Source organism: Chiloscyllium punctatum, chromosome 1, assembly GCF_047496795.1.
Source record: "Chiloscyllium punctatum isolate Juve2018m chromosome 1, sChiPun1.3, whole genome shotgun sequence".
In the NCBI taxonomy this organism is placed as follows: Eukaryota; Metazoa; Chordata; class Chondrichthyes; order Orectolobiformes; family Hemiscylliidae; genus Chiloscyllium; species Chiloscyllium punctatum.
In genome coordinates, this window is record NC_092739.1 from 164166553 (window position 1) to 164178744 (window position 12192).

Sequence of the window (12192 nt, forward strand, 5' to 3'; positions counted from 1 at the left end):
GAAGTGCAATCAATGCAACAGATCTTCCAAAGACCCAGTGCAGGCATGATGGACTGAATGGCCTCGTTCTGTACTGCATCTTTTGAAGTGACTGCTCGATCCCAACACCTGAGGGAACAGTTTCTGGTTGTAAGTTAGCTCGCTGAGCTGGAAGGTTTGTTTTCAGACGTTTCATCACTATGACAGATAACATCATCAGTGAGCCTCTGGTGAAGCGCTGGTGTTCTGTCCCACTTTCTATTGATCTGCCTTGATCTGTTGTGGTGGGTCATATCACTTCTGGTTCTTTTTCTCAGAGGTTGGTAAATGGGGTCCAAATTGATGTGTTTGTTGATGGAGTTCCAGTTTGAATGCCAGGCCTCTAGGAATTCTCGTGCGTGACTCTGTTTAGCCTGTCCCTGGATGGATGTATTGTCCTAGTCAAATTGGTGTCCCTCATCAACTGTGTGTATGGATACCAGTGATAGTGGGTCATGTCTTTTGGTGGCTACTTTGCGGCTATGTATCCTGGTGGCTAGTGTCCTCCCCTTCTGTCCGATGTAATGTTTGTTACATTCCTTGCAGGGTATTTTGTATACGACATTTGTTTTGCTGGTTGTTGGTGCAGGGTCGTTTAGGCTCATCAGGAGCTGCTTCAGTGTGGTGGTAGGTTTGTGGGCTACCATGATGCCAAGGGGCTGAAATAGTCTGGTCGTCATCTCCGAGATGTCTTTAACGTACGGGAGTGTGGAACAGTCTCTCAGCGCCTAGCCTTTCAAATCCCTCTATCAGTTTCGAGACCGCGATGAGGACACTACTTGTCCAAGCGCTTACTGCTTTATACAAATAAAACCTGGACTAAACTATCGAATGGAGGACCACAGAGGCCGTGTGGACCAATGGGAGGAACGATGCTATTGTAGGTTCTGGCATGTTCATAGTGCTGCTGCTGCTCCTATTTGTAGTTACTCCTGGACCAGAGGTCAGGGTCTGTCACACACACCGCCCCCCACCCCCATAGATCATCTGAAACCATTCTCTGCCATCCTTCATCCAAATATCATAGAATCCCTCCAGTGCAGGTGGGGTGGCCATTCAGCCCATTGAGTCCAGACCAACCCTCCAAGGAGCATCCCACTAGCCCCACATTCACCATAAAGCAAACTATTGGGGTGTTTTAGCACGGCCAATCCACCTAACCGGCACATCTTTGGATTGTGGGACCAGAGCACCCAAAGGAAACCCTCACGCACATGGGCAGAATGTGCAAACTCCACACAGTCACCCAAGGCTGGAATCGAACCCAGGTCCCTGGTGCTGTGAGGCAGCAGTGCTAACTACTGAGCCACCGTGCCCTCCCGGGATGACACCTCTTTCTGCTGCCCTTCACTTTGCCGTCCAGGAGAGATCTTCATAACTTCTCAGCTCTGATCGAAAAGCCGAAACACTGACATTCTCTTTCCTGAATGTTCTTTCTGCTCTTATACCATCAAGTTTCTTTTCATTGGTTTGTACCTGGAATATACATCAGCATCAACCAGCGTCAAGTTTCTTCCACAGACGTTAATTTACTGTCGATGTTCCTGAGATATACAGGAATGTGGATAGAAAGCTGCAAATTAGGAGCTGTCCCCTTTTGATTAACACTTCATTCATGTTTTAAAATGACTTCTGGTAACCTCCAACTTCCTTCAAACACTTCCAATGGTCATGTTATCAGGGTTTACCATCCCGGTGATGGGTTCAAATCCCCCCCCCCCCCCGAACCTGAGATGTCTCGGACCGTGTCTTCAGAATCATGAAGGGGGAGGGTGTGCAGCCAGATGTTGTGGTGCACATTGACACCAACGACATAGGTAGGAAGAGGGGTGGGGAGGTCATTCAGGAGCTCAGGGAGTTAGGCTGGAAGCTAAAAGCTAGGACGGACAGAGTCGTCATCTCTGGGTTGTTGCCGGTGCCACGTGACAGTGAGGCAAGGAATAGGGAGAGAGTGCAGTTGAACACGTGGCTGCAAGGATGGTGTAGGAGGGAGGGCTTCAGATATTTGGACAATTGGACTGCATTCTGAGGAAGGTGGGACCTGTATAAACAGGACGGGTTGCACCTGAACCAGAAGGGCACCAATATCCTGGGGGGTAGGTTTGCTAGCACTCTTCGGGGGGGTTTAAACTAATTTGGCAGGGGGATGGGATGGGATCCGGACTTGCAGTCCAACAAGTAGGTTAGCTATTTTTCAGGATGTCCAAGAATGTAGGGAGGCTGTGGAGAAGGTAGCACTGACAGGGAATACTTGCGGACACAGAGATGGGTTCAAGTGTGTATACTTCAACGCAAGGAGTAACAGAAATAAGGTGGGTGAACTTAAGGCGTGGATCGGTACCTGGGACTACGATGTTGTGGCAATCACTGAAACGTGGATAGAAGAGGGACAGGAATGGCTGTTGGAGGTTCCTGGTTACAGATGTTTCAGGAAGATTAGGGAGGGTGGTAAAAAGGAGGGGGTGTGGCAGTGCTAATTAGAAATGGTATAACGGCTGCAGAAAGGCAGTTCGAGGGGGATCTGCCTTTGGAGGTAGTATGGGCTGAAGTCAGAAATAGGAAAGGTGCAGTCACCTTGTTGGGTGTTTACTATAGGCTCCCCAATAGCAGCAGAGATGTGGAGAAACAGATTGGGAAACAGATTTTGGAAAGGTGCAGAAGCCACAGGGTAGGAGTCATGGGCGATTTCAACTTCCCAAATATTGATTGGAAGCTCTTTAGATCAAATAGATTGGATGGGGCGGTGTTTGTGCAGTGTGTCCAGGAAGCTTTTCTAACTCAGTAGATTGTCCGACCAGAGGGGAGGCCATATTGGATTTGGTACTTGGTAACGAACCGGGACAAGTGATGGGCTTGTTAGTGGGTGAACATTTGGGTGATGGTGACCACAATTCTGTGACTTTCACCTTGGTTATGGAGAGAGATAGGTGCATGCAACAGGACAGGTTTTACAATTGGGGGAAGGGTAAATACGATGCTGCAAGACAGGATCTGAGGAGCATAAGTTGGGAGCACAGGCTGTCAGGGAAGGATGTTGTTGAAATGTGGAACTTTTTCAAGGAACAGATACGACGTGTCCTTGATATGTATGTACCTGTCAGGCAGAAAAGTAATGGTCATGTGAGGGAACCTTGGTTGACGAGAGAGGTTGAATGTCTTGTAAAGAAGAAGAAGGAGACTTACATAAGGTTGAGGAAATAAGGTTCAGACAGAGCGTTGGAGGGATACAGGATAGCCAGAAGGGACCTGAAGAAAGGGATTAGGAGAGCTAAGAGAGGGCATGAAAAATCTTTGGCAGATAGGATCAAGGATAACCCCAAGGCATTTTATGCGTATGTGAGAAATATGAGAATGACGAGAACGAGGGTAGATCCGATCAAGGACAGTAATGGGAGACTGTGTATTGAGTCGGAAGAGATAGGAGAGGTCTTGAATGAGTACTTTTCTTCAGTATTTACAAATGAGAGGGACCGTATTGTTGAAGAGAAGAGTATGAAACGGACTGTTAGGCTAGAGGAGATACCTGTTAGGAAGGAAGATGTGTTGGACATTTTGAACAACTTGAGGATAGACAAGTCCCCCGGGCCTGACAGGATATATCCTAGGATTACGTGGGAAGCAAGAGAGGAAATTGCAGAGCCGTTGGCAATGATCTTTTCTTCTTCACTGTCAACGGGGGTGGTACCAGGGGACTGGAGAGTGGTGAATGTTGTGCCCCTGTTCAAAAAAGGGAATAGGGATAACCCCGGGAATTACAGGCCAGTTAATCTTACTTCAGTGGTAGGCAAAGTAATGGAAAGGGTACTGAGGGACAGGATTTATGAGTATCTAGAACGACACTGCTTGATCAGGGACAGCCAGCACGGATTTGTGAGGGGTAGGTCTTGCCTTACAAGTCTTATTGAATTCTTTGAGGAGGTGACCAAGCATGTGGATGAGGGTAGAGCAGTGGATGTAATGTACATGGATTTTAGTAAGGCATTTGATAAGGTTCCCCATGGTAGGTTTATGCAGAAAGTCAGGAGGCATGGGATTGTGGGAAATTTGGCCAGTTGGATTGAGAACTGGCTAACCGGTCGAAGTCAGAGAGTGGTGGTAGATGGTAAATATTCAGCCTGGAGCCCAGTTACAAGTGGAGTTCTGCAGGGATCAGTTCTGGGTCTTCTGCTGTTTGTAATTTTTATTAATGGCTTGGAAGAGGGAATCAAAGGGTGGGTCAGTAAATTTGTAGACAATACGAAGATTGGTGGAATTGTGGATAGTGAGGAGGGCTGTTGTCGGCTGCAAAGGGACTTAGATATGATGCAGAGCTGGGCTGAGGAGTGGCAGATGGAGTTCAACCCTGTCAAGTGTGAGGTTGTCCATTTTGGAAGGACAAATAAGAATGCGGAATACAGGGTTAACGGTAGGGTTCTTAGTAAGGTGGAGGAACAGAGGGATCTTGGGGTCTCTGTTCATAGATCTTTGAAAGTTGCCACTTAGGTGGATAGAGCTTGTGAGAAGGCCTATGGTGTATTAGTGTTCATTAGCAGAGGGATTGAATTCAAGAGTCGTATAGTGATGTTGCAGCTGTACAGGACCTTGGTAAGGCCACATTTGGAGTACCGTGTGCAGATCTGGTCACCTCATTTTAGGAAAGATGTGGAAGCTTTGGAGAGGGTGCAGAGGAGATTTACCAGGATGTTGCCTGGAATGGAGAATAGGTCATACGAGGATAGATTGAGAGTGCTAGGTCTTTTCTCACTGGAACGGTGAAGGGGTGACTTGATAGAGGTTTATAAGATGATCAGAGGAATAGATAGAGTAGACAGTCAGAGACTTTTTCCCCGGGTACAACAGAGTGTTACAAAGGGACATAAATTTAAGGTGAAGGGTGGAAGGTATATAGGGGATGTCAGGGGTAGGTTCTTTACCCAGAGAGTGGTGGGGGCATGGAAAGCACTGCCTGTGGGAGTGGCAGAATCAGAATCATTGGCGACCTTTAAGCGGAAATTGGACAGGTACATGGATAGGTGCTTAAGCTAGGACAAATATTCGGCACAACATCGTGGGCCGAAGTGCCTGTTCTGTGCTGTATTGTTCTATGTTCTATGTTCTATCTTTCCCTGATCTATCAAATCATTCAGTTATACAAGGGCCACTCGCCTTGGGAAATGAAAACTAGCCATGAACACACTATAAAATATAAACTTAAATATCAATTGGGAGGGGAAACTCGATGATGTGTGTTTCCGAGGCTTACACTACCTTCGGCTCCCCAAAAATACTGGGGAGCCGAAAACACATCTGGCTCTGGGTCCACTCATTACCAACTTACCTTGTCACTGAAACCTAAAGAGTCAAGAGATCATAATTAAACATGCTACCCAAGCTAGCATTGGTCCTAGCTTCCTAAACAATACCTTACTCACAACTAACACCATTCCCATCATTTCCAACACCAACACCATTCCCTAACAACATTCCCAATACCATTCCCATCATTCCCAACACCAACATCATTCCCAACATAAACGTCATTCCCAACACCAATAACATTCTCACCAACAACAATGTTCCCAACAACAGCACCATTCCCAACACCAGCACCATTCCTCAACAACATTCCCCAACATTCCAAACCCCAACACCATTCACCAGCAACATTCCCAACATCAACACCGACACCAAGACTATTCCCAACACCAACAAAGTTTCCAACACAAACATCATTCCCAACACCAACAATGTTCCTAACACCAGAACCATTCCCAACACCAGCATCATTCCCAACACCAACATCATTCCCAGCACCAAGACCATTCCCACCACCAACACCATTCCCAATACCAACAATTTCCCAACACCAACATCATTCCCAACACCAACATCATTCCCACCAACATTCCCAACACCAACATTATTCCCAACACCAAAATCATTCCCAACACCGACACTCTTCCCAACACCAACATCATTCCCACCAACATTCCCAACACCAACATTATTCCCAACACCAAAATCATTCCCAACGCCAACACTCTTCCCAACACCAACATCATTCCCACCAACGTTCCCAATACCAACAATGTTTCCAACACCATCATCATTCCCAACACCAACACCATTCTCAACACCAACATCATTCCCAACACCAATCTCATTACCAACACCATTCCCAGCACCAATACCATTGCCAGCACCAATACCATTGCCAACACTACCAGCACCAATACTAATTCCTGAAGTTCATACAGCCAGAAAGACAGAGATTGTACCCATATTAATCACATTGGAGCATCTCTATCAATACAGAGATGGAAGGTTGGCAGGATGATTTTCGTCAAAATTAATCAATGGATTTTGCGCTAGAGAGTCATCACTGTTGAGAGTGGGAAAATGGAACATGGATCACGATGATCCACTTTTGCTCTCTTCATCAACTAATTCCATCTGTTTACAGAGAAGGATGTCCTGTTTAGTTGTAAGGGAGGCCACTGGAGCAAAGTAATTGCTCCTGAGAGAGACAATGAAGGATAGGGTGCTGTTGGCCCTGAGCTCAGTCAAAAAGCTCGATGGGATTGGGTTTGTCCTTGCAAGAGTTATACAATTATGTTTGCTTATTGCATCCTATTACTATAGGCTATTAAAACAACATTGTGCCAAATCCCCATTTCTTATTCAATGGGAAACACCCAAGGGCAATCTCAGCAAGAACTATTTGTTTGCCTGGAGCTCTCCGTGGCCATCGAAGGTCAACGTCTGGAAGAAGATGTTGATGGGGTGAAGTGAGGTGCATTGAAAGAGGCCAGTGTGGAGCAGAGGTCACTGCAGTGATCAGAGGGACCAACTCTTCTGTTTCTGAGCTTGAAATTCAATGCACTTTTCCATTTTCTCATTCCCAAAGCCACCCACTGACCCCAGGGAAGAATTCATATATACAAGAGACCTTTGGGAATTTTATTGATTGTTGATTATGGGTACACAAGAGGCCGCCTGCACACGTGCAGCTGAAAAGCAGGATAGGGCGTTCAGTGAGAACAGAATGTACAACAGGCCACAGCAGATGTCTGAAGGCCAAATCTGGTTAGTCAAACCTTAAAGCCTTTCAATATAATAAATCCATCAGCCAACAGATGCCATTAGTGCGTTTTTTGGGGAGTGGAGAGGAAATCCCTGTCCACAAGCAAATGAAAGGGGTGGGGGGAATCTTATATCTCCAACATGGCAACTGTGATGGAGTGCCTCACCACTTATAGGAGCTGCAGTTTGGTTCCCATTTTATACTGATAAGCTCTTTAAAACTCTTCAGGCAATTTCCTATAGGAAGAACTTAATGTGAGGGATTGTGTTTAAGATGGAACCAGACCTTAAATCCGGCCCAAACACCCCCTGCTCGCTCTTTGGCCTCACCCTGCAGGCAGACAGTGGGGATTGGAGGTTATTCATCAGATATTCACTGGGGGAAGCTATCTGCTGTCCAATCTGCCTGACTCCCCTATTCTGATTGGTTGAATTGGGCGGCACATGCAACAGGTAGCTAGTCTGGTACTCCCAGCCGAAGTTAAATTTCATCCCTTAACCTGGTTTGCGAGATGAGAGAAATAATCATTTCGAGGAATAGTGATCTTAATAGGGCGCAATCATCGCCCTCACGGAGTTCCTGAGTCCAACCTCTGCACTTGCAATGTTAAGGTGTAACAGGAACCCTTCAATGGTCCAATAAAATCATTTCCAGGTCAGTTTCTGATTAAGGACTGGCAAATTCCGGGCGGTTGCAGATCCTGCAAGAGGCTAGATAACTTGGGTGAAGCCACTTGATGCCCACACTCGTTTCCTCCTCTGATTACACTGGCAGTGCCATCACTTGGGATTCCCAACCTTTCCCTCCCATTCCCAAGGCAGGTGCCTCCACGTGACTGGGGTGGCACGTAAACTGTGGAAAGGTCATAGGCCGGTCAGGAACTCAGGGAGGGAGAGAGAAGCGTCTGTTGGATTTGGGAGTCAGAGTCCACAGAGTGCCATGCAACCAGAGTGCCATGCAACAGAAAATAAAACCACAAGCAGACTTTGACTGCAAGGCCAGCCACAGCCCACTGTCATTCACAGCAAATCAACAAGAAGCAATGAAAAACAAAAAAGGAAACCCAGAAACAACATCATTGAATGCAAAAACAATCATTCAATTAAACCTACAGCCGCCGATGGGTTCAGACTCCATTGAGCAAATATCTGAACGACAAAGATATAGAAAAGAAAGAGAGATAGTTAGCCCGTCGAGGGTTAGGCAACACACTACAGAGGATAAGAGAGAGAGAGAGAGTGGGAGAGAAAGAGAGAAAAGGAGAGAGAGAATGTGAGAGAGAGAACATAGAGAGGAGAGAGAGAGAGAGGGCACAGAGACAGGGGAGAGATAGAGATAGAGAGAGAGAGAGAGAGAGAAAACAGAGACGGGGAGAGAGAACAGAGACAGGGGAGAGATAGAGAGAGAGAGAGCACAGAGACAGGGGAGAGAGAGAGAGAGAACAGAGACAGGGAGAGAGAGAGAGAGAGAACAGAGACAGGGAGAGAGAGAGAGAGAGAGATAGATAGATAGATAGAGAGAGCGAGAGAGAGAGAGATAAATACATAAAGAGAACTGAGAGTGAAAGGATAAACAACTTTGGAAGGAGTGCAGTGTAGATTTAACCAAGATATCTGGGTTAAAATGAGAGGAAAGATGACATTAACTAGAGTCGTGTTTTCTGGAATGCAGAGGTTTAAGAACTGGGTTCATAATTCTCCAAGACATTAGGGGAACTCAATTCAGTAAAAGGGGAATCAGAGAGTTTTGAGTATTGGATATCTCAATTTCTTTTAGGTAGTATAAGGCGTGTCAGGGGCAAGTGAGATTTGAACCCAGACCTTGTGGACTAGAGGTATTCTGGTTGGGAATCTGGGATTAAGGAAAAATCTCAAACCAGAAATTTCCGGAATGAAACGAACAAAATAATCCTCTACACATTAAAATTGGTCAAAGCTTGGAATTCTGGTCTACAACTGGCAATTGATATCAGATCAAGTGTTAATTTTAAATTTACTGTAAGTCTCTCAGTCTGTCCCTCTCAGGGAGAAATCTGTAAACTGACTGGTGTCTTTTAGACCCCCACTCTCTCTCTTTTGGAGAGCTATCTGTACACTGACTGGCCTCTCTGAGATTCCCCCTGTCTCTCAGCAAGATATTTGGACACTGACTGGTGTCTCTCAGTCCCCTCTCACTCTTGGTGAGATATCTGAACACTGCTGTTTCTCAGTCCCTCTCTCTCTCATGATGATTGTTGTAAACTGATTAGAAATGGGTTTACGTGATAAATATTGATCCCTCATAGAGAGCAAACTCCCCTGTTCTTGTGTGACTGATAGGAAATGGGATTTAGTATAGAGTCATGGAGGCATAGAGATGTACAGCACAGAAACAGATCCTTCAATCCAACTCATCCATGCCAGCCAGATATCCCAATCCATATCCAGCCCCACCTGCCAGCACCCAGTACATATTCCTCCAAACTCTTCCTAATCATATATCCATCCAGATGCCTTTTAAATGTTGCAATTGTACCAGCCTCCACCACTTCCTCTGGCAGCTCATGCTATATATGTACCACCCTCTGCATGAAAACATTGTCCCTTCGGTCTCTTTCATACCTTTCCCCTCTCACCCTAAACCTATGCCCTCTAGTTCTGGACTCTCCCACCCCAGGGAAAAGACTTTGTCTATTTATCCTATCCATGCCCCTCATAATTTTGTAAACCTCTATAAGGTCACCCCTCAGCCTCCGATGCTCCAGGGAAAACAGCCCCAGCCTGTTCAGCCTCTCCCTATCACTCAAATCCTCCAACCCTGGCAACATCTTTGTAAATCTTTTCTGAACGCTTGCAAGTTTCACAGCATCTTTCCGATAGGAAGGAGACCAGAATTGCACGCAATATTCCAACAGTGGCCTAACCAATGTCCTGTACAGTCACAACATGACCTCCCAACTCCTGTACTCAATACTCTGACCAATAAAGGAAAGCATACCAAACACCTTCTTCACTATCCTATCTACCTGCGACTCAATTTTCAAGGAGCTATGAACCTGCACTCCAAGGTCTCTTTGTTCAGCAATACTCCCCAGGACCTTACCCTTAAGTGTATAAGTCCTGACCTGATTTGCCTTTCCAAAAAACACCACCTCACATTTATCTGAATTAAACTCCATCTGCCACTTCTCAGCCCATTGGCCCATCTGATCAACTTCCCGTTCTAATCTGAGGTAACCCTCTTCGCTGTCCACCACATCTCCAATTTTGGTGTCATCTGCAAACTTACTTACTGTACCTCTTATGCTCATATCCAAATTATTTATGTAAATGACAAAAAGTAGAGGGCCCAGCACTGATCCTTGTGGCACTCCACTGGTCACAGGCCTCCAGTCTGAAAAACAACCCTCCACCACCACCCTCTGTCTTCTACCTTTGAGCCAGTTCTGTATCCAAATGGCTAGTTCTCCCTGTATTCCATGAGATCTAACCTTGCTAATCAGTCTCCCATGGGGAACCTTGTCGAACGCCTTACTGAAGTCCATATAGATCACATCTACCGCTCTGCCCTCATCAATCCTCTTTGTTACTTCTTCAACAAACTCAATCATGTTTGTGAGACATGATTTCCCACGCACAAAGCCATGATGACTATCCCAAATCAGTCCTTGCCTTTCCAAATATATGTACATCCTGCCCCTCAGGATTCCCTCCAACAACTTGCCCACCACTGACGTCAGGCTCACCGGTCTATAGTTCCCTGGCTTGTCTTTACCGCCCTTCTTTAATATTGGCAGCACGTTAGCCAACCTCCAGTCTTCCAGCAACTCATCCATGACCATCGATGATACAAATAATCTTTCGAATTGTCTACCCCAGGAAGCAGTGGTGACTCAATCAGTGGGAATATTAACTGATCGACAAATTTTACTGGGGGTCATGAGTTCAAGGTGAGAGGGGAAAGTTTCATGGAGATATGCGTGGAAAGTTCTCTACAGAGAGGTTGTGGGTGCCTGGGGCCAGCGAAGGTGGTAGAGGCAGACACGATAGTATATGGAGAGCTAATGGCTGGCCTGTGCCTCCATTCTGTCTCCCTCCTGTGCTGCATACCCTTGGTACCCAACAGAAGCTAATCTTAATTCAGAATGCTCCAACTGACTCCAAATTTCCACAGCTCCCATCGGGAAGAAAAGTTCCAGATGGTCACTCCTATAAGTGTGAACAAATCTTTTCAGTGTCAGTTCACAGAAGCCACTTGGAGACAAACAAATTGGTTGGTTGACTTTCCTTGCATCGTAATGTGACCATAACAAGAGTCGCTGGTTATTCAGCGGCACGGTTATTTAGGGCGGCACGGTGGCACAGTGGTTAGCACTGCTGCCTCACAGCGCCAGAGACCCGGGTTCAATTCCCGCCTCAGGCGACTGACTGTGTGGAGTTTGCACGTTCTCCCCGTGTCTGCGTGGGTTTCCTCCCACAGTCCAAAGATGTGCAGGTCAGGTGAATTGGCGATGCTAAATTGCCCGTAGTGTTAGGTAAGGGGTAGATGTAGGGGGTATGGGTGGGTTGCGCTTCGGCGGGGCGGTGTGGACTTGTTGGGCCGAAGGGCCTGTTTCCAAACTGTAAGTAATCTAATCTAATATGCAGCAGAGCCATACACATAGGAGGGAAACTATTCACTCCCTCGTGATGAATCAACACAAACAAGAGAGCGGCAGGCCCTGCACAAGAGAGCGTCATATTGAGGCATCCAGGACTCTGCGAGGTTGTGTACGAACGCGAAGAGAGCTTCTGTCCTTCCATCAGGGTTCAGTTTCAGTTGATTCAGCAATCCAGTTGCCGGGAGCAACGTACTCACTGGGTTAAACTCAAGGGAAAGAATCTGCATTTCGGCAACACCAGGATGAGCCAAAGTGCTTCACGGATGGGTTGCAACATCAGAAATGATGCAGCCAAATTATCCTGACAGCAAGATCCCAGAAGCAGCGATGTGATAGAACAAAGAACAGTACAGCACAGGAACAGGCCCTTTGGCCCATCAAGACTGTGCTGACACACAATACCTTTCTAAATTAAAAACCTTTCCCCTGTACGCTGCCCCGAGCCCTCTATCCCCTGCCTATTCGTGTATCC

At 46.4% G+C, this 12192-nt stretch overlaps 1 protein-coding gene across 6 annotated transcripts in view; it reads right to left on the bottom strand.

The window, feature by feature from the left end:
- Nucleotides 1-12192, bottom strand: part of dysf (dysferlin, limb girdle muscular dystrophy 2B (autosomal recessive)) — a 377035-nt gene that overhangs the window by 223749 nt on the left and 141094 nt on the right. For 3 of the 6 annotated variants that reach the window (XM_072577935.1, XM_072577973.1, XM_072577946.1), the window contains exon 17: nt 8194-8229. The exons of the other annotated variants lie outside the window; for them this stretch is intronic. In XM_072577935.1, the coding sequence (XP_072434036.1) occupies nt 8194-8229 (36 nt within the window). The remainder of the gene's footprint in view (nt 1-8193; nt 8230-12192) is intronic. 6 annotated transcript variants of the gene reach the window in all.